We start from the raw sequence: 21,258 nt of genomic DNA on the forward strand, positions 1-21,258 counted from the left end.
AGTGGCTCCTGCCTGTAACACCAGGCACTTTGGGAGGCAGAGGTGAAAGGATTCCTTGAGCCCAAAAGCTCAGGTCTGGGCAGCGTAGAGACCCCTGTCTCTAATATATATAAAATTAGCTGGGCATCCTGGTACACTCCTGTAGTTCCAGCTACTTGGGAGACTGAGGCAGGAGGATTGCTTGAGCCTGGGAAGGCGGCAGTGAGCTGTGTTTGCCCCACTGCCCACCAGCCTGGGTGACAGAGTGAGACCCTCTCTCAATCAATCAATCAATCAGTCAATCAACTAGACCTAGAACAGAGGTTCCTAGCACAGGATTACTAGCTAGGGGACCTCAGGTGCATTCCTCAATCTCTTTGTATAATCTCTTATCTGTACAATGAAGATGATAATACCACCTAGCTCATGGATTGTATTATCCTATGACATGGATACCTGTGTCCTTAGTTACTGTTTTTTGATTACATGAAGTATTAACGAACAATATTTATTTGTCATTTAAATTGTTTCCTGACTATATGATAGACATATTTCAAGGTTATATTAATTTGAATATTTTTTCAGTTTAGGAACATGGCATGTATATTATTTTTGTGCATCTTTCACGATAGTACCATGAACAATTAGTCACTTCACAAGCACTTTGGCTGCTTGCTTATTATTTTGATTAGGAGGGAAAAGTAATTTACTCCTGGCCTGAAGGGGCTGCCCATGCAGAGTGCTCACAGGGCAGTGAGATGTGATGTAAATGCAGTAAAATCGCAGGGTTGGCAGATCTTCTTCTGTAGAATGCTTCTCATCTTGACAGCATTCAGCAACCATTTTTGAACATATTGTGTTAGGGAGTGAAATAACAAACCTTAGAGGTTGGATTATGATCTCCATTTTATAGACGAACATGCAGAAACCCAGAGAGGAAAAGCAACTGGCCCACATGGTAAAGCTGTGTGTCCCACCCTGGCTTTGTCTGTCTCTAGAGCAGGAGCTTCCTTCTGGAGGCCTGAGGATGCATCAGTCTCCAAAGCAAGGCTGTTCAGAGGCCCCTCTCTAGGGAACTGTGCAGCACAAGACTTTTATCTTGGACTTCTGGGAAACACGTTGCCCTCTTCCAGGACAGATCTTACGGAGGATCTCTAGAACGTTTATTTCTTATTTTGACTATTCATGACAACAAACTCCAGTACATTTTATCTGCCATTCTCCCACATCATTTTTTAGTTGCCTGAATTTGGAGAGAAGGGTTGGTATAGAGGAATAGAAAATAAACATATGTGGTCCTGCTAAGTGTACTGAGCAAAGCACATTCATCTACACTATATTATCTAATTGGTTTTTCTTTTTCTTTTTGAGCTTTTAAAAAATGGTGAGATATTACACAAGAAAATGAACACAATAGAAAACAATGGTTTATCACAAAGAGAAAATCTGAGAAGCCATCACCAAGGTTAAAAGTAGAATGTTGCTACCATCCCGACTGCCCTGGTACTGCCTGCCCACTCACCATCACCGTCCCACTCCCAAGATGGCTACTCTCTGGACTTCTATGGTTATTACTTTCTTCTGTTTATTTGTAATATACCAGCTGAGCCTACGTTCATAAGCACCACAGTTTTTGAACTTTGTGTGATGAAATCATACAGTATGTACCCCTCGGTGTCCGGCTTCTTCGCTCAACATTATGTTTGTGAGACATTTATCTGTGTTGCTCCCCAAAGCTGAAGGTTTAAGTCTCAGGGTCCAGTATTATTCTTTTAAACGTAGAAAGAGCAAGAGTGTTAAGTAAGCAGTTGGTTAAGTTCCGTAAAAGCTGCGGATCCAGGCGGCTTCAGTCCAGGAGGCTCTTCCGGAGCAGTGTCTTTTAGCGCCCGGAGAAGTGAGGCCTAGGTTTGGGGTCCAAGTCCGAGGTTGCCCTGGAGCGGGTCCCGCAAGGCGGGTGCACTTGAGGCGGGCGCCACGGTGCTGGGGGCTCCTACAGGGCTGAGGCGCGGGAGAGGCGGGGCCGGGGAGGGCGCGCGGCTAGTTGCTGGGCGACGGAACGCGTCCTTTCTTCCGTGGAGCCAGTCGAGCCCACCCGGCCCCTCGGCACCGGAAGGGCCTGTTGGACACTGGCCGAGCGGCAGGGCCAATCTCACCGCCACCTGAATGGGAGCGGAGGCGCCATCGAGGCCGGGTAAGAGGAGGACGCGGCCTGGGGCGCGGTGACTTCGTGCGGGCGCTTTGCGAAGGAGAGGTGCGTTGTTTGGGCGGAGTGGTTGTCCACTCTGTTCCGCGTGGCTAATTCGTTGTGGCAGGTTCACCCAGGCAGAAATCAGGGTAGAAGGGGCTGGGGCACTGGGGCTGGAGTTTGGGCTGCCTTTCGTGGGAGAATGAGCACAGGTTGAAGAGGAGCTGGGAGGATTGAGAACCTGGTGGAAGGGAGAGGTAGGTGCACGACGCCAGACCGGGCTGTGGGGACAGGAGAAAAAGAGGCTAGGAAGGAGAAAGAGGGGGATTCAAAGAGACTTCGGGAGGTGAAAGGTCAGAGTGGAGGTACTTTAATTTCCATCTACCTGACCTCTGCTGTCCCTTTACAGGGCAGCTTGTTCTGAGTAAACCTTAGCCACCATTAGGTGACTGCTCCCACTAGGGTCAATGTGTGTAGTTTCGGAATAGAGAGCAGTTTCCTGAGCTTGGCTCTAACTCCTTGATGGACGGTGAGACACTGTGTGCTTAATGCCAGGATTGTTGGCATTGAAGCCCACAGATCCACAATGGAACTATTGCAAACTACTATTGCAGAAATTTAAAGGAGATCAATAGGTTTTTTTTTTTTTTTTTTTTTTTTTAACATGCAAATCTCAAAGTTGAACAAATTGCTTTTTTCGTATCTACAACTTTATAGAGGCATAATTTATATTCAGTAAACTGCACAAATGAACAATTGTACAATATACAAGGTACAGGCATACAATTTGATGAGTTTTGACAGATGCATACACCTTTGAAACATTTCCTGCAATCAATATAACTGAACCTTTTCATTCTTCTGCCCTCTTTGCTCTTCATCCCTGCTTTTAGCCCATACCCTGCAACCAGTCACATATCTGCTGTGTGACACTATAGAATAGGTTGCATTTTCTAGAATTTTATATGCAAGAAAGCATACAGTATATGCCCATTTGTGTCTGGCTTCCTTACTTGGCATAATGATTTGCCATGACCTTTTCCTTGATTACTGTGGCTTACTGTAGTAGGTTTTGAAATTGGATAGTGCAAGTCCTCCAGCCTTTTCTTTTTAAAAATCACATTGGTGATTTTAAGTCATTTGAATTTATGTATACATTTTAGATTCAGCTAGTAATTTCTATTTAAAAACCTGCTGTGTTTTTTATTGGGATTGCATTGACTCTATAGATCTATTTGGGAGAATTGTGATTTTAAGAATATTGAGTCTTCCAATCTATGGACCTGGTATGTCTTCATTTATGTAGATCTTTAATTTCTGTAAATAATGTTTTGTAATTTTCAGTGTAGAGATTTTGGACATTTTTTGTTGCATTAATTCCTAAATGTTATGTTTTGTGAAGGCACTAGTGTAAGTGGAATTTAAAAAATATTTTCCAGTTGTTTGCTGCTACTATATAAACATGGAACTGATTTTGTATGTTGCTAACTGTGTATTGTGCAACCTTTATATTTTCACTCATTAAGACATATAGATTTTTGTAGATTCCTCAGGATTTTTACCCTAAAAATTATGTCATCTGCAAATAGGGACACTTTAACCTTTTCCTTTTCAATCTTTATTACTTTTATTTCTTTATCTTGCCATATTGCAATGGCTAAGACCTTCAGTATGATGCTGCATACGCATGAAAAGAGTGAGATATTTTTTCCTTGTTTCCAACTTTAGGCGGAAAGCATAAATATAATGTTAGCTGTAAAGTTTTTGTATATTTTCTTAATTAGATTGAGGACATTCCCTGTGATTCATAGTTTGCCTAAAGCTACTAATTTATTTTTATCCTGAATGGTTGTTGAATTATTTCAAATATTTTTTTCACCACCAAAATAATCATATTGTTTTCATGTACTCTGTTAATATAGTGAATTACATTGATTTTCAAATAAATATAATAAATTAAGATACTTAAATCAATTTTTCAACCCTTGGATAAATCTATTTGGTCAAAATGTGTTATCCTTTTCAAAAATATATTTTTGGATTTGATTTGCCAATATTTTGTTAATGATTTTTGCATATATGCTCATAAGGAATATTAGTATGTAATGTTCTTTCTTTTAAAAAAGCCTTTGTCAGGTTTAGTATTATGGTTATGCAGGTATCAAAAAATAAATTTTCCTTCCTCCTCTATTTGCTGAAATAAATGTATGTAAGATGGATTTTATTTCTTTCTTGAATATTTGAGAGAACCATCCAGGGCTGGAATTGTCCTTGTGGTAACATTTTTTGATAACAGATAAAATTTTTTAAAAATATAGAGCTATTCAGATTTCCTGTTTCTTGTGTTAATTTTATTAAGTTGTAATTTTCAGAATTGCCCATTTCATCTAAATTGTTAGATGTTGTTGGTGTAGTGTTGTTTATCACATTTTTAAAATTGTCCTTTAGTATCTTTAGGTTCTGTAGTGAAATCCTCTCTTTCATTCCTGATATTGGTGATTTTTGTTCTCTTAAACAGTCTAGTCAGATGGGTTTTTAAATTTTGTTGAAATTTTAAAAGAACCAACTCTTGACTTAGTTAATTTTCTCAATTCTTTTTCTGTTTTCCATGTGATTGATTTATATCCTTATGTTTATTATTTCGTTCCATTACTTTGAGTATACGTTATTCTTCTTTTCCTAGATTCTTAATGTGGAACTTTAGGTTATTGATTTTAGACCTTTCTTCTTTTTGATTTCATCATTTAGGGTATAAGTTTCCTTCTAAACACTGCTTCAGCTACACTCCACACATTCTGATATGTTGTGTTTTCATTATTATTCAGTCTAAAATATATTCTATGATTTAATAATATCTTTTGTTTTCAATTTACTTACCTGTTGGCTTTTTAGTTGCACTTCTTTGCATTACTTTAAAAATGGTTTCTCTAGTAATTACAATACACATCCTTAACATTTCAAAGTCTACTTAGAGTTAATATTGAACTAGTTCACATAAAATGCAAAAACTGTACAACCATATAGTTCTTTTGCCCACACCTATCACAGTCTTTTTGGTTCTTGTCATACGTACTGCGCCTACTTACATAAACATTCCACAACACAATATTATACTTTTTATACATTATTTTTAAACTTAAGAGAAAAAAATAGCTTCATGTACTTACTCAGACATTTGACACATTTCTCATCTTCATTCATTTTTAAAGATTTAAGTTTCCTTCTGGTATCATTTCTCTTCTGCCTGAAGACCATTCTTTAGCATTTCTTGTAATTTCTATTGGCTGGTGAGTAATTCTCTTAGATTTTTTGTTTTATCTGAGTATGTCTTTTTTTTTTACCTTTTAAAAAAGAATATGCATGCTAGATATAGAATACTTGGTTGACAGTTTAAATTAAACAATTTGTTTATTTATTTATTGAGACAGAGTCTTGCTGTGTTGCCCAGGCTGGAGTACAGTGGCACAATCTTGGCTCACTGCAGCCTTTGCCTCCTGGGTTCAAGAAGTGTTCTTGCTTCAGCCTCCCAAGCAACTGGGATTACAGGTGCCCAGCACTGTGCCCAACTAATATTTGTATTTTTAGTAGAGACGGAGTTTCACCATGTTGGCCAGGCTTGTCTCAAACTCCTGACCTTAAGAGATCTGCCTGCCTGGACCTCCCAAAGTGCTGGGATTACAGGCATGAGCCACTGCACCTGCCCTGGGTTGACAGTTAAAAAAAATCTTTTAGCATGTTACAAATCCTATTTCCCTGTCTTCTGTTCTTAGGGGTGTCTGATGAGAAGTCCATGGTCTTTGAATTATTGTTTTTCTGTCAATAACGTGTTGTTTCTCTCTGTCTGCTTTTGAATTTTATCTTTGAATTTGTTTTTTATCACCTTACATATGATTTTCTTTACATTTATTCCGGTTGAGTTTCACTGAGCTTCTTGAATTTATAAATTTGTCTTTCTTCAAATTTAGGAAGTTCTCAAACATAATTATTTTTTATTTTTTAAGACAGATTCTCTTTTTGTCACTCAGGATGCTAGAGTGCAGTGGAGCAATCATTCTCCTTTTTATTTGGGATACTAATTATCTGAATGTTAGTGCTTTTTAGTATTATCCTTACAAGTATCTCAGGCTTTCTTTTTTCTCTTTTCTTATAATGGATAATTTCTGTGCATTTATCTTTAAACTCAGTTACTCTTTTCTCTGATATCTCCATTTTCCTAATCAATTTTTTTTGAAAATATATTTTCAGGTATAAAATTTCTATTTTTATTTTTTTAATTTCTCTGCCAAGATTTTCTTTTTATTAATCTCTAGCATATTTTCCTTTACTTCATTGAGCATAGTTATAATGTTTGCTTTAATGTCCTTTTCTAATAATCTCAACATCTGAGTCATTTCTAGAATGGGATCTGTTCAATTTTCTTTTTCTTTTTATTAATCTCTAGCATATTTTCCTTTACTTGACTGGGCATAGTTATGAGAGTTGCTTTAATTTAAGTCCTTTTCTAATAATCTCAACACCTGAGTAATTTCTGGACTGGGATCTGTTTATTATCTTTACCTCTGAGAATGAGTCAATTTTCCCAAGTCTTTTCATGCCAAGTATTTTTGGACTATATCCTGGACATTGTGAATGTTTTGTCATGTAGAGTTTAGGTTCTGTCATATCCTTTCTGAAGAATGTTGTTGTTTCCCATTTAGCAGGCATTTCCCCAGTCAGTTAAACTCACTGTAAGACCTGTCTTATTCTGCGGTTGGTGGTTCAGTTCAGCTCTTTAAGCCTTTGCTGTGCTACTTTGAGTTTGTCTTGCATATACATGAATCAAAGGTCAGTCGGAGATACGTGGGGTTTAGAAGAATTTGGGGATTATCTTCTCTGGGTCTATTCCCTCCAGAATTTCTCTCTCAGTTCTCAGTGATGTTTGTTGTCTGGGCTCCTTTCCCTGATTCTTATGGCTAGAATAATGAAGGGCTTCCTATCAATGTTTTTGACACTTGCGCTATGCCATTCTGCAATTATGGACTGTGTTTGAAGAAAAACCACAATAAACCAGAAACTTCTCTCCAGGCCAGTTTGCACAAATGTTGACTTTCCTCCACAATCTTCCTGTTTTATTTACTCTGAAGAATTCTTAGGTCAATAAAAAAATATTTTGTCCAAACTTTATACGTTGTTGTGAGGAATTGGCCTGTACAGATGCATCTGTGAATTAGCCAGGCATGGTGGCGGCTCCCTGTAGTCCCAGATACTCAGGAGGCTGAGATAGGAGAGGGGTGTGAACCCAGGAGGCAGAGCTTGTAGTGAGCCGAGATTGTGCCACTGCACTCCAGCCTGGGCGACAGAGTGATACTCCATCTCAGGAAAAAAAAAAAAAGATGCATCTACGCCTCTTCAACAAATTGCTTTTGAAACTGAGAGCGGGCAATATTTTAACATGTCAGAAGTACAATGACCATTAAACACACACACACAATCATTTTATTTTTATTTATTCTTTAAAAATTTTTATTTAAGACAGTCTTTGTCACCTAGGCTGGAGTGCAGTGGCACAATGATGGCTCACTGCAGCCTTGACCTCCTGGGCTCAAGCAATCCTTCTACCTCAGCCTCCTGTCTAGCTGGGACCAGAGGCATGTGCCACCATGCCTGGTTAATCTTTTATTTTTTGTAGAGATGGGGGTCTCCCTATGTTGCCTTCTTTGGTCTTGAACTCCTGGGCTCAAGTGATTCTCCCTTCTTGGTCTCCCAAAGAACTGGGATTACAAGATGAGCCACTGCACCTGGCCACATTTTATTTTTAAATTTTGGCTTTTTAAGCAATTAAAGGGAGTCCAAGAAGGGAAGATAGAAAATGGGGAGAAGAAAAAGGCAGAGGAGTATTTTGTTGTTTCATTAGCTGTTATGTATTTATATATGTATGTATTTTTGAATGTAAGTATACATTCACAAGGGATATAGGCATATTCTAGATGACTGTTATAAAGGGCTGAGGTTTTATAGTTATTGAAATTTCTGTGAGCTTTTGAATAGCTTAGAGAGAAACCTCTTCTGAGCCTGAAAAATAGCATTTTCTCTATTTTCTATATCCTTTTAAAGGAGCACATGTAAGCGGTTTTTATTATTATTGGTATTAACAGGATTAAAGGCAGCAAAACAAGTATAGAAAGTGCAGAAAAATAGAAATAAATCACTGTTTTCCCATTCTTTTAGCAAAATTATTAATATGTTTATATATTTCTTTTGAGGCTTTTTTTGTAAATGACAATGAGGGCACAAACAAATCTCATTTCTCCCACTGATATTTCAAAAGCAAGTATTGTTTTCAGAATATTTTTGTTTTCCTTGCAAGACTGAAGATTTCACTAAATGAGATAGATTGTCCTTGGGCTAAGAAGTTTGTTTTGGAACTTTAGTACTGTGCATTGGAAATTGACATTGACCTGAAGTTTAGGAAGTATGTCAATTGAGATGATATTTGATTATGGACCTAGGAAAACCCAAATCTTGTTCTTAATATGTTATCCTTCTTAGTGTGGTCCCCTGACTACATATAGGAAGAGGTCAAGGTCAGGTAATCCATATTACTTTCTGGGCCCATTCCTAATGTAATACTCTGATGAGTTAGGCCTAACATATGTAGACAGCTTTCCCTTTGTGAGGTGGGTTTGTGTAGCTTGGAACCAAGTCATGTGGTAATCTGCTCCATTTATTTCGACTTTAGTTATAGTCTTGAGCAAAGTTTTGGATTTTCTGTTCCAATAGGAGAAATAGACACAACTGCAAGAACCAGAGAGCAACCTGCAATGGTCTAGAGAATTCAAGTGGGCAGCCCTGCCTGAGTCTTTAGCCATTTTTGGCTGGAGAACTTTCTTCTGCTGGCTGACCTGGCCTTGTGAGAGAGAAGAAAAGGCTGGCTCTTGACGCTTCTGACTACTTCACTGCTCAGGCCTTGAACCTCCTGGAAGAAGAGAAAGGAAAAGGCATAGACAGATTTTTAAGAGCATTCTGTCCCATTTTAAAGGGTAGGGTAAACATAATCAGCCTGGTTTGTGAGCTGCCTATTTGATACATCATGTAGATGAATACTTTCTCCTTCAGAGACAACTACATTATTTTTCCCTTGGTATCTCCAAGCTAGAACTAGTCTCTCTTAGTAAATTCCTCCTTTGAAAAAGAGAACATGCTATTTTCTCACGAGAATGAATGTTTAAAAGTCATTTTATGTATTTTGTGTTGTAGGAGTGGGTAGGGGAATAAAGGCACTTAGCTTTGATGGACTGGCCCATGAAGCACTGGTATACCACCCATCTTGAATGCACAATAGAAGTTCCTGTTGAATTTAGAAGTTCTATTTCCTGTTGGTTTAATTTGAGATAGAAAGAGCAACTTTCCTGTTAAGAACTCATGGGAATGTACTAAGAAGTGTTAAACAATGAACAGTTGTTAAACTTCAATAGCAAACAAAAGGCCTGGGAGAAGTGAGAAAGCAGGAACTAAGAAATAAAAGGGAAGTGTGAGTGGGAGAGTCAAGTCAGATTCTCATCAGGTACCAATGTACTTCTGGTCTGTGCTCTGTTCCAGTTACTACCTTTCAACCTTTTGCAGGAAGAAATGCAGATAGTGTTGATATGAACATATTGCCACCTGTGCAAACAATAACAGTCAAAATACTGGGGGAGGGGGTGCGATTATACAGCATTTTTTAAAGTAGGGAAACTTTCTTAAGGGCTTTAGAAATAATTTATATTGTTCATATCCTATGGTCTGGAAAACTGGCAACAGATAATTTTCACTATTTAATATGAACCCTTCGTATGGATAGAATTGAATTGTCCAAGGTCTAGTCAGTGGTAGAGCTAGGTAAAGAAAGAAAGCCTATTGATTCCCAGATATGATGAGCTCTTCATGTAGCGGGGTCTTCAATTAAAAGCACTAAGACTATATTTGGAGGATAAACAGGAGATTTTCTTCATACTATCAAACATCATGATAAATGAATAATTACAGTTGTAAAGATAATTATTTCATGAATTGATATGAGTCCAACTAAGAAATGTAGATAAGTGATAAAAATGCAAAGTAAAATAAAAATATGTTTTCCACATTTAAGTTTTAAGTCCATATGGATTTATTTGGGTACCTGTCATGAAATACACCAAAAAATTGCACCAAATAGCTGTGTAGTAGTCTCAGTACAATTTATTGAAAAATTCTTTTATCATCAATTTAATGCTGCCTTTATAATATAACTAATATTATATTTCATCCTTTTTCTCACTTTCTCAGTGTAGCTATTGATTTTAGCAGGAGTTTTTCAGTTCTAATTCTTGCATCTGTAAACCTTTTATTTATCTGGTTGCTCTTCATTGAGCAAGAAGTGCTGCCTCATTTCTGTTTTCCTTTCTTTTTTTTGGCTAATCCAGCCTGTTTATTATTTCAAATGAATCCAGAATTACCTTTCAAAGTTCAAAATATCATTTTCAGAGTTTTTCATTGGCATGAAACCAATACAGTATTTTGGTGAGGCCGGATATAATTAAAATATTTGGTCTTTCCATCAAGGAACATTAACTTCCTATTTAGTTGAATCTTTCTTCAATATCCTTCAGTAAAATTTAAAAATTTTAATCATGTAGTTTCAGTACATGTTTTTGTTAGGTTTATGCCCAGATACTTACTTTAAAAATATTACAAATGAAATTTTACTATTATAGTAAAAACATTGTTTTACATCTGTTGCCCAGGCTAAAGTCCATTATGTTTTTGATGAGACCATTTTGGTATAAAGAAATTATTGGGGGATATATATAAAATATATATTATAGATAAGGTATTATATAAATATGTAAATTATATCTAATATATATTATACACAAATTATATATAATATATAATATAAATTATATAATATATAAATTATATATAATATTAGTGTAAATTATATGTAATATATTATATAAAAATTATATAATATATAATATATGTAAATTATATAATATATATTATATGTAAATACATATAAATTATATATAATATATTATATATAAAATTATATATAAATACATAATATATAATATAAAAATTATATATAAATATATAATATAATATATATAAATTATATATAAATATATAAATTATAAATAAATATATAGATTATAATATATGAATATATTAATTATATTAACTATATAATGTATAAATATAATAAAATTATTATATATAAATAATATATTATATATACATTATATATAACAATATATTCTGCAAGGGATTTGACTTTAAAATATATAATATATATTATATATAATATAAGGATATAAGGATATAAGGATATAAGGATGGAAGTTCTCTAGGATATCATCCAGGAGAACTTCCCCAACCTAGTAAGGCAGGCTAACATTCAAATTGAGGAAATACAGAGAATGCCACAAAGATACTCTTTGAGAAGAGCAACTCCAAGACACATAATTGTCAGATTCACCAAAGTTGAAACCAAGGAAAAAATGTTAAGGGCAGCCAGAGAGAAAGGTCAGGTTACACACAAAGGGAAACCCATGAGACTAACAGCAGATCTCTCGGCAGAAACTCCAAGCCAGAAGAGAGTGGGGGCCAATATTCAACATTCTTAAAGAAAAGAATTTTCAACCCAGAATTTCGTATCCAGCCAAACTAAGTTTTATAGTGAAGGAGAAATAAAATTATTTACAGACAAGCAAATGCTTAGAGATTTTGTCACCACCAGGCCTGCCCTACAAGAGATTTTGAAGGAAGCACTAAACATGGAAAGGAACAACAGGTACCAGCCATTGCAAAAACATGTCAAAATGTAAAGTCCATCGATGCTAGGAAGAAACTGCATCAACTAGCGAGCAAAATAACCAGCTAATATATATTACATATTACATATAATATATAATATATAAAATATATATCATATATATTTATATTATTATATATAATATATAATATATTATATATTATATTATTATAATATATATCATAAATATATTATAATATGTAATATATAATTTATATATAATATATAATAATATATAATAATAATATACATTAAATATATATTATATATATTTTAAATTCAAATGCCTTGCAGAATCCTATTAGAGTTCTAGTGTTGGTGTTTTCAGTAGATAATCATATCTGGAAATAATGATGACATTCCAGAGGTGTTTCTGCCTTACTGTTTTATTTATTTTCAAAGAAACTTGACCTTGGGTGTTCTCTAAAGACTTATTATTCTTCTAGTTCATTGTATTTTGTTTTACTTTCATTGTTTTACCCTGATTTCTTGAAATGCTCCTCTTGGTGTGTTCTGTGGAACACTGTCCTCTTCATTTTTCTAACTCTCTGATTGCTCTTGCCCCTGCCACCTCACACAGGTAAGTATGCCACAGAACCTGCCATTGGTCCCCTATTTATATTTACTGCTAGCCTGGCTTTGGGTAATGATCTTTTAAGATCTCAAAATGTACTTATGATCATAGCTAGCTGGCCCTGCTGAATAACAGAATTTTTAAAAATTGTAGTTAAAATCCACATAACAAAATTTGTCCTCTTAAACATTTTCAAGTGCACAGTTCAGTGAATAACAGAAGTTTTATTACGACTAAGACTTCATTAGGCTGACTCAAAGTCCCTATTTTTTGAAGGAGTTTTCATTGCTCCCATTTATTCCTAATCATTGGCCAAGTCCTGTCAGTTTTACCTAGCTTTGTTTCTGTTTTTACTCTGCTTCATTATCAAGGCCAGACTCAGGCTCCAGCTACCAGATTCTTACTTGTCCTTCCAGGCTTTATTCCTTTTTCTACTCAATATATCGTTACTTTTCTGCTAAAAATTTAGAGTGGTTTCCAGTAGCTCACAGAAAAAGTACAGAGAGTGGCACTGAAGGCCTCATAATCTAGCTGCAGCCCATCCTGAGGTTTCTCTCATTCCCTTCCTACATGCTGCTGTGGCTTAGATGACACTTTGAGGGAGTGAGCTGGGTGAGGAAGGGGACACCTGGGACCAGTTGGAGAGGGAAGGGGAAACAGCTGTCTAGCCACAGGAGCTGGGATTTGGCCCTTGCACTGACAGACCCTTCATTTTTCTTTTTTTCTGAGAAACTGCAAATCTGAATTGGTATATGAAAATCTTCCAATTTAAAATAGTTGGCTATGAATTAAGATTGTGGAAGTAAGCCAGACATGGTTGCTTACGCCTGTAATTTCAACACTTTGGAAGGCTGAGGTGGGAGGATGGCGTGAGCCCAGGAGTTAGAGACCAGCCTGGGAAACACAGAGAGACGGAATCTCTACAAACAAAGTATTAGCTGGATGTGGTGTACCACATTTGATCGCAGCTACTCAGGAGGCTGAGGTGGGAGGATCGCTTGAGCCCAGGAGGCCGAGGCTGCACTAAGCCATGATTATGCCATTGCTTTCCAGCCACTTGGGCAACAGAACGAGATCTTGTCTCAAAAAAAGAAAAAATTGTTGAAATACTCTGAACAATACGGGCTGAATGATTCAGGCCTCAGGCCACAGTTTGTGGCCTTCATTCTGTTGTAGCAGGGGTCCTGGGGATTTTCTAAGCTATGCTTAGTACGATACTACTTGCCTGGAAGTGGAACATTACATTAGAGTTTAAAGAAATGTTAAAAGAAATCCAATAGAGGTTTGGGAAACTTCCACCGAAAAAAATGACTGCTTTAGAGGTTTTTCATGGTTCTTGTGAAATGGCCAATAGGTGGACATAAAATTACATGATAATATTACCCACTTGTGCCTCAGGGAGCACAGTGAGAAGATTTGCTGAGCTGGAATTTTATTCCAGTTTTGCTTTGTATTTATGTATATACGCACACCACACATATGATTGTTTTGGGACTTACTTTACAGGTCAAATTTATCAAGATGTCCACGATCCCAAGGCACTTTGGCCTGAAATACAAAGAGGAATCGTATATGTTTAAAGAGCTTGAGAAGGTTCGGCAGGAAACTAAAAAGGATTTTCTCCGATTCAAGCAGAAGCTGGCCTCCAAGCCGGCTGTAGATGAAAGGCCAGTCCACAGCCTCTATGCCCCCGGCGCGGCCCGTCCCGAGCGCGTTTCCCGCGCCGCAGCCCGGACGTCGAGAGGGTCCCCTCTGGCTAAAGGCCCTGCAATGTCCGCGGCCGCCCTCCTGCAGGAGGTGCTCGGAGGCGCGCCGCGGCCCTCGGGCCTGGGTGAGGCGGCGGCTCCAGGCAAGACCTTGTCGTTTCGCCCGCGGGACTTTTACTTGCGGAGCTCCGCGTTCCTACGGCATCAGACCCTGAAAAAGCCGCCAGTCATCGCCTCGGGGTTCGGCACGGCCAGACCCGTGGTCCTGCTGCCACCGCCCGAGCCGCCCGTGAAGCGCAGAGCGTGCAGGGTATTGGGGAGCTCGCAGCACGCGGCCCCCAGGCCGGTCCTTGACCTGGGCAGGGGGCGCGAGGAGAGCCAGGAGGTAGCTCCTCTCTCAGGGCCCTGCATGGCCAAAGAGAGGAATGTCAGCTCCGTCTCCACAGAGGACGGTTACACGGATGTCACCAGCGGGCGGAGGAAAGTGAGGATCCGCACCCACTTCATGAGCGAGAGCCGGGCCCGCGAGGCGCGGGAAGCGGCGGGGTTAGGAGCCCAGGGAGAACAGGAGAGCTTGCCTCCCAGCGACGCGCGGGAGGCCGCCTGGCAGGCGCTGCTGCCCGCCCGCGTGATCCCCACGTCCATCGAAGAGATCATCGCCTCGCTGCAGTCCGAGGCCCAGCTGGCCTCCGACCAGACCATCAAAGAGCTCATACGGAGCATCCTTGGCCAGAACTACGATATTAGAATGGAAGTAGGTGAACCAAAACCAGAGTAATGTTTCTCCCAAATGCAATTTGGGGCACATTACATATGTAAGCGTAGTTTATTATGGATGCTATCTCGGTGCACAGGGTGTCATGTATTATAACACAAAAACACTGGGGCGTTATTCAACTTGTTTGCATTTTGTTTGAATTTTCCATTTGAATTTTTGAATTTTCTGTCTAGGGAGTGTATCCTCTTTTCAAAGCGAAGGAAACTGAGCGATGATCCCAAAAACTGATTCAGAGAACATTAGCTGAAGACTTCAGTAATACGTCACTAGTAGCCTTACCCTTCAAAGGTTTTGTGATTATTTAGTATTAAAGGAACAGGCATTTTATGTGAAAAACTTTTTTTTTCTGTTACAGTTTAATATTAGCAGTAGTAAATTAAAGTAAAAGTGCATTTATATTCTAAGAAGATCAGCATATTACAATTTATAAGAATTCTGTATTTTCAGTGAAAATCATTCTCTTGAAACATTTTTAAAAATATTTTCTAGGTCTTCCCAATCATAGAGATTTTTAAGTGCGTCTTGTGTGCCAAACTCTATGGGACACACTATACATGCATTTTTGTCCCCATGACAACCCTATCAGGTCAATAGATACTAATAAAAGTCCTGTCTGACATGGAGGCCTTCTAGCTTTAGTGAAGTTAAAAAAGATTGGCACAGTGTTCTGGAGCTAATGCATGGCAGAGCTGGGATTCCACCCCAGGCAGTCTCATCCGAGACACTGAGCTGGAACCATGCCTGGGACAGCCCACTGATTCATTATGACTTGTCCTGGGTAGGAAGCTAAGCTAGATAGGGTCATATTTAAGTTTAAGGTATGTTGTCCATTATACAGACTTTGCTGTGGCAGGGACATTGACAGCAAAAGTAGTAACAAGGGAACTTGACCCCCAAACCCAAAGAAAGAAGGACAGAAAGAAAAATATGAGACACAGTTTTTTTGAGAATGACAGAAGCAAGAAGATTCTATTACTGTTCTTGGCTGCAGCTACAAATATCTTATTAGTACACAGAATACTGCTACTGCATTATGTCTTTAAAATTGTTTCAGCCCCAGAATACACTCTTGGCTGTGATTTAAGGAATGTGACCATAAAGGGAAGCAAAAACAGGTATGAGCAAGAGTCTCTGGTGTTGCCTTTGGCCTAATGTTTGTGGGCAGAGTATGACAAATGTTCTGAGTTGAGACTCACACCTCCCCATTGTTACCGAACAAGATCAGGGTGACTGCTCAGGCCATTTAAAAATGGGTATTTCTAGTTAGATTTTCTGTGAATCTAATAAGAAATCAGGGATGCCCAATGAAGAGCCTTAGCAAAGAGAAGAGAGGCCTTGGCGCCCCTTCTTCTGACATAGGCCCCATGCTCTATGACGTAGTTAAGGTACTTGACATGAAGAGGGGATGGTATTAGAAACTGGCCCAGAGGTCCCGTACAGTTGAGGAAAGTTATACCTCAGAGCAGTGTCCCATAAGAAAGATTGTATTTTGGCGGGCTCAAATGGACTTAGGGATATATGAAGAGAGACTATTAAATGCATAATGAACACTGCAGTGTATTCGGCTCTTCTACCAGAAGTGTTAATTCCTCTTGTGTATTCTTTTTTTTTTTTTTTTTGACAGAGTTGTGCTCTGTCGCCCAGGCTGGAGTGAAGTGACACGGTCTCCGCTCACTGCAACCTCCACCTCCCGGGTTCACACCATTCTCCTGCCTCAGCCTCCCGAGAAGCTGGGACTGCAGGCACCTGCCACTATGGCTGGCTAATTTTTTTTTTTTTTTTGAGATGGAGTCTCGCTCTGTCGCCCAGGATAGAGTGCAGTGGCTGGATCTCAGCTCACTGCAAGCTTCGCCTCCCGGGTTTACGCCATTCTCCTGCCTCAGCCTCCCAAGTAGCTGCGACTACAGGCGCCCGCCACCTCGCCCGGCTAGTTTTTTGTATTTTTTAGTAGAGACGGGGTTTCACTGTGTTAGCCAGGATGGTCTCGATCTCCTGACCTCGTGATCCGCCCACCTAGGCCTCCCGAAGTGCTGGGATTACAGGGGTGAGCCACTGTGCCTGGCCCCCTTTGTGTATTCTTTTTATGGCATTTATTCTACATATTGTTTTATGTAGGAGAGTGGCATGGATCATGGAGCATTAGAATAAAGTGTATCTTGGACAGTATCAGGTATCTCAGTCCCATCCCTGCCTCTCATTATCTTGATTTTTTGAGTGCAGCCTGGATTTTGTTCTTGGCTTTTAAAATTTTGACACCCCCACCCCACAACAATTCCAGAAGATAGAACTTGCATTTCTTAAAGTAAAAGTGGCTTCAGAAGTTTTATTAGGGTGAAAAATGTACAATGGGGAATTTGTTGCAATGGCAGTGGGTGGTAGGTGAGAGACAATAAGAATGCAAGTATGGGCCCGGCGTGGTGGCTCACGCCTGTAATCCCAGCGCTTTGGGAGGCTGAGGTGGGTGGATCACCTGAGGTCAGGAGTTCAAGACCAGCCTGGCCAACATGGTGAAACCCCATCTCTACTAAAAATGAAAAAATTAGCTGGGCGCGGTGGCAGGTGCCTGTAATCCCAGCTACTTGGGAGGCTGAGGCAGGAGAATCGCATGAACCTGGGAGGTGGAGGTTGCAGTGAGCCAAGATCGTGCCATTGCACTCCAGCCTGGGAGACAACAGCGAGACTTTGTAAAAAAAAAAAATGTAAGTATGCAAGTGTAAAAGTGGTATCCAAATTATGATTTGAAAAAATTCTTAAGATTAGAATAAGAATGTTTGTTTTAAACGTTTGGGGCTTATGTTAATGATGTTCTTTCCAGGAAAAACAAGGAACATGATTCTTCCCTTTAGAAATCATAACTTGCAGCCACATAGCAATCCCTAGAGGGAAGCTGAGAGGTAAGATGATCTTGGCAGGCTGGACTGTCTTTGTTGAGAACTTGTTAAAGGACATTCCACATGCAGCACTTAGAGGTCCATAGTTACGTGGGCCTGGAGTTGCAAAGGATACGGAGGGTTAAACTTAGCTGTCAGATGTCAGACATCTAAACCAGGATTTCTCAACATTGGCACTCTTGACATTTTGGGCCACTTAATTTTTCATTGAGGCTGGCTGTCCTGTGAATTGTAGGATGTTTCAAGGGATCCATGGCTTCTGCACACTAGATACTAGCAGCACCTCCCAAGTCATAACAATAAAAAATGTCTCCAGATGTTGCCAGATGAGCCCTTAAGGCAGGAGCAAAATCGTGCCATCCTCTTTTATCCAATCGAGAACCACTGACCTAAAAAGTATGCATATACCTTGGCAGGAGAAGTAGAAATGTTATGAATGTTTGCTTGTTTTGCTAAGACATTCAATAGTATCAGTCACAAAGATATATTCTAATTACACGAGGCTGGGATTCACAGACCACTTTCTAGATGTTAACTGGAGGATGAAGTATCCAGGTGGTCCTTGCTTCTGTCATGCATAGTTGTTTCTGATCATACAGCTCAAAAGGAAAATGGCTTAACGTGACCTAGATAAGAGAGAATTCATAGTCCAAGTCTCCTATAAGCAAATAATATACAGTCTACAAAAAAGTTATGTCATAAAACTTATGCTTATGTTTGCCTCAGGGAAGATGAAATAGATATCCTTTTTCTCTATTCTTCCTGCTTAGTAAAACTAACTATAAACCCTGAACATTGTATATAAAACAAATATCAGAAGACTCCAAAACATGAATAGCAGAAGACAGCACATCTAGGGACTTTGGGACACAAGGAATGACCTGGTGGTGAATTCTCTGACTTTTCTTTTTTCCTAATTTCTCCCAGACTTGTAGCTAAAGAAGCTAGTAACATACGTAGGAATGCCAATGGTTACAGCTAGAAAAAGCTGCAACAAAAGCCTGCTCTTTAGCCAAAAGATCAGGAAAGGGGCAGCCTAGCAAGACAAAAAGTTTTTAGACAATAACTGTGTTACTCTGGCTAAATATTGCAGCGAAGCCTGTGGCCCCACTCCCGCCCCACCCATCAAGCCTGGATGGGGAGCCTGTATTTCTGATATAATTTGGATATTTGTCCACACTCAAATCTTATGTCGAATTATAATCCTCAGTGCTGCAGATGGGGCCTGGCGGGAGGTGTTTGGGCCATGGTGGGATCCCCCATGGCTTGGTGCTCTCTTTGCAATAGTGAGAGAGTTCTTGCAAGATCTGGCCATTTAAAAATGTGTGGCCCCTCCCCGCCACTCTCTCTTGCTCCTGCTTTCATCCTGTGAAGTGCCTGCTCCCGTTTTGCCTTCCACCATGATTTTTAGCTTCCTGAGGCCTCCCCAGAAGGTGACGCCAGAGCTGTGCATGCCGTAGAACCTGTAGAACCATGAGCCAATTCAACCTCTTTTCTTTATAAATTATCAAGTCTCTGTTTTTTTAAAATTGTATTAAATCTTTAATTTTTATTATTATACTTTAAGTTCTGGGATACATGTGCAGGGCTGTTACATAAGTATATAAGTGCCATGGTGGTTTGCTGTACCCATCAACCCGTCATCTGCATTAGGTATTTCTCTAATACTATCCCTCCCCCAGCTCCCCACCCCACGACAGGCCCCGGTGTATGATGTCCCTCTCCCTTGTCCATGTGTTCTCATTGTTCAGCTCCCACTTAGGAGAACATGTGGTGTTTGGTTTTCTGTTCCTGTGTTAGTTTGCTGAGAATGATGGTTTCCAGTTTCATCCATGTCTCTGCAAAGGACACGAACTCATCCTTTTTTTTACAGCTGCATAGTATTCCATGGTGTATATGTGCCACATTTTCTTTATCCAGTCTGTCACTGATGGGCATTTGGGTTGGTTCCAAGTATTTGCTATTGTGAATAGTGCTGCAATAAACACACATGTGCATGTGTCTTTATAGTAGAAGGATTTATAATCTTTTGGGTATATACCCAGTAATGGGATCACTGGGTCAAATGGTATATCTAGTTCTAGATCCTTGAGGAATTGCCACACTGTCTTCCACAATGGTTGAACTAATTTACACTTCCACCAACAGTGTGAAAGCATTCCTATTTCTCCACATCCTCTCCAGCATCTGTTGATTCCTGACTTTTTGTTTTGCTTTGTTTTGTTTTGAGATGGAGTTTCGCTCTTGTTGCCCAGGCTGGAGTGCAATGGTGTGATCTCAGCTCATTGCAACCTCCACCTCCCAGGTTTAAGCAATTCTCTTGCCTCAGCCCCCCGAGTAGCTGGAATTGCAGGCGTGTGCCACCACGCCCGGCTAACTTTGTATTTTTAGTAGAGATGGGATTTTACCATGTTGATCAGGCTAGTCTTGAACTCTTGAACTCAGGTGATCCACCCACCTTGGCCTTCCAAAGTGCTGGGATGAAAGGCATGAACCACTGTGCCTGGCCTGTTTCCTGACATTTTAATGATTGTCCTTCTAACTGACTTGAGATGGTATCTCATCATGGTTTTGATTTGCATTTCTCTAATGACCAGTGATGATGAGCTTTTTTTCATATGTTTATTGGCCGCATAAATGTCTTCTTTTGAGAACTGTCTGTTCATATCCTTCACCCACTTTTGATGGGATTGTTTTTTTCATGTAAATTTATTTAAGTTCCTTGTAGATTCTGGATATTAGCCCTTTGTAAGATGGATAGATTGCAAAAATTTTCTCCGATTCTGTAGTTGCCTGTTCATTCTGATGATAGTTTGTTTTGCTGTGCAGAAGCTTTTTAGTGTAATTAGATTCCAACTGTCAATTTTGACTTTTGTTGCCATTGCTTTTGGTGTTTCAATCATGAAGTCTTTGCCAATGCCTATGCCCTGAATGGTATTGCCTAGGTTTTCTACTAGGGTTTTTATAGTTTTTGGTTTTATGTTTAAGCCTTTAATCCATCTTGAGTTAATTTTTGTGTAAGGTGTAAGGAAGGAGTCCAGTTTCAGTTTTCTGCATATGGCTAGCCAGTTTTCCCAGCCCCATTTATTAAATAGGAAATCCTTTTTCCATTGCTTTTGTCAGGTTTGTCAAAGGTCAGATGGTTGTAGATGTGTGGTGTTATTTCTGAGGCCTCTGCTCTGTTCCATTGGTTTTTATACCTGTTTTGGTACTAGTACCATGCTGTTTTGGTTACTGTAGCTTTGTAGTATAGTTTGAAGTCAGGTAGCATGATGCCTCCAGCTTTATTCTTTTTGCTTAGAATTGTCTTGGCTATATGGGCTCTTTTTTG

The 21,258-nt window shown here is 39.2% G+C and overlaps 1 protein-coding gene across 2 annotated transcripts in view; it reads left to right on the forward strand.

Moving 5' to 3' along the window:
• TTC6 (tetratricopeptide repeat domain 6) overlaps window positions 1–21,258 on the forward strand; it is a 234,798-nt gene that overhangs the window by 13,321 nt on the left and 200,219 nt on the right. The window contains exon 3 of one of the 2 annotated variants that reach the window (XM_073010817.1): window positions 14,059–15,012. In XM_073010817.1, coding sequence (XP_072866918.1) covers window positions 14,074–15,012 — 939 coding nt within the window. In that variant the 5' untranslated portion in view covers window positions 14,059–14,073. Of the gene's footprint in view, window positions 1–13,977; window positions 15,013–21,258 lie in introns of those variants that run through there. The other variant, XM_007986533.3, reaches the window with a different exon arrangement.

This window comes from Chlorocebus sabaeus, chromosome 24 (assembly GCF_047675955.1).
Source record: "Chlorocebus sabaeus isolate Y175 chromosome 24, mChlSab1.0.hap1, whole genome shotgun sequence".
In the NCBI taxonomy this organism is placed as follows: domain Eukaryota; kingdom Metazoa; phylum Chordata; class Mammalia; order Primates; family Cercopithecidae; genus Chlorocebus; species Chlorocebus sabaeus.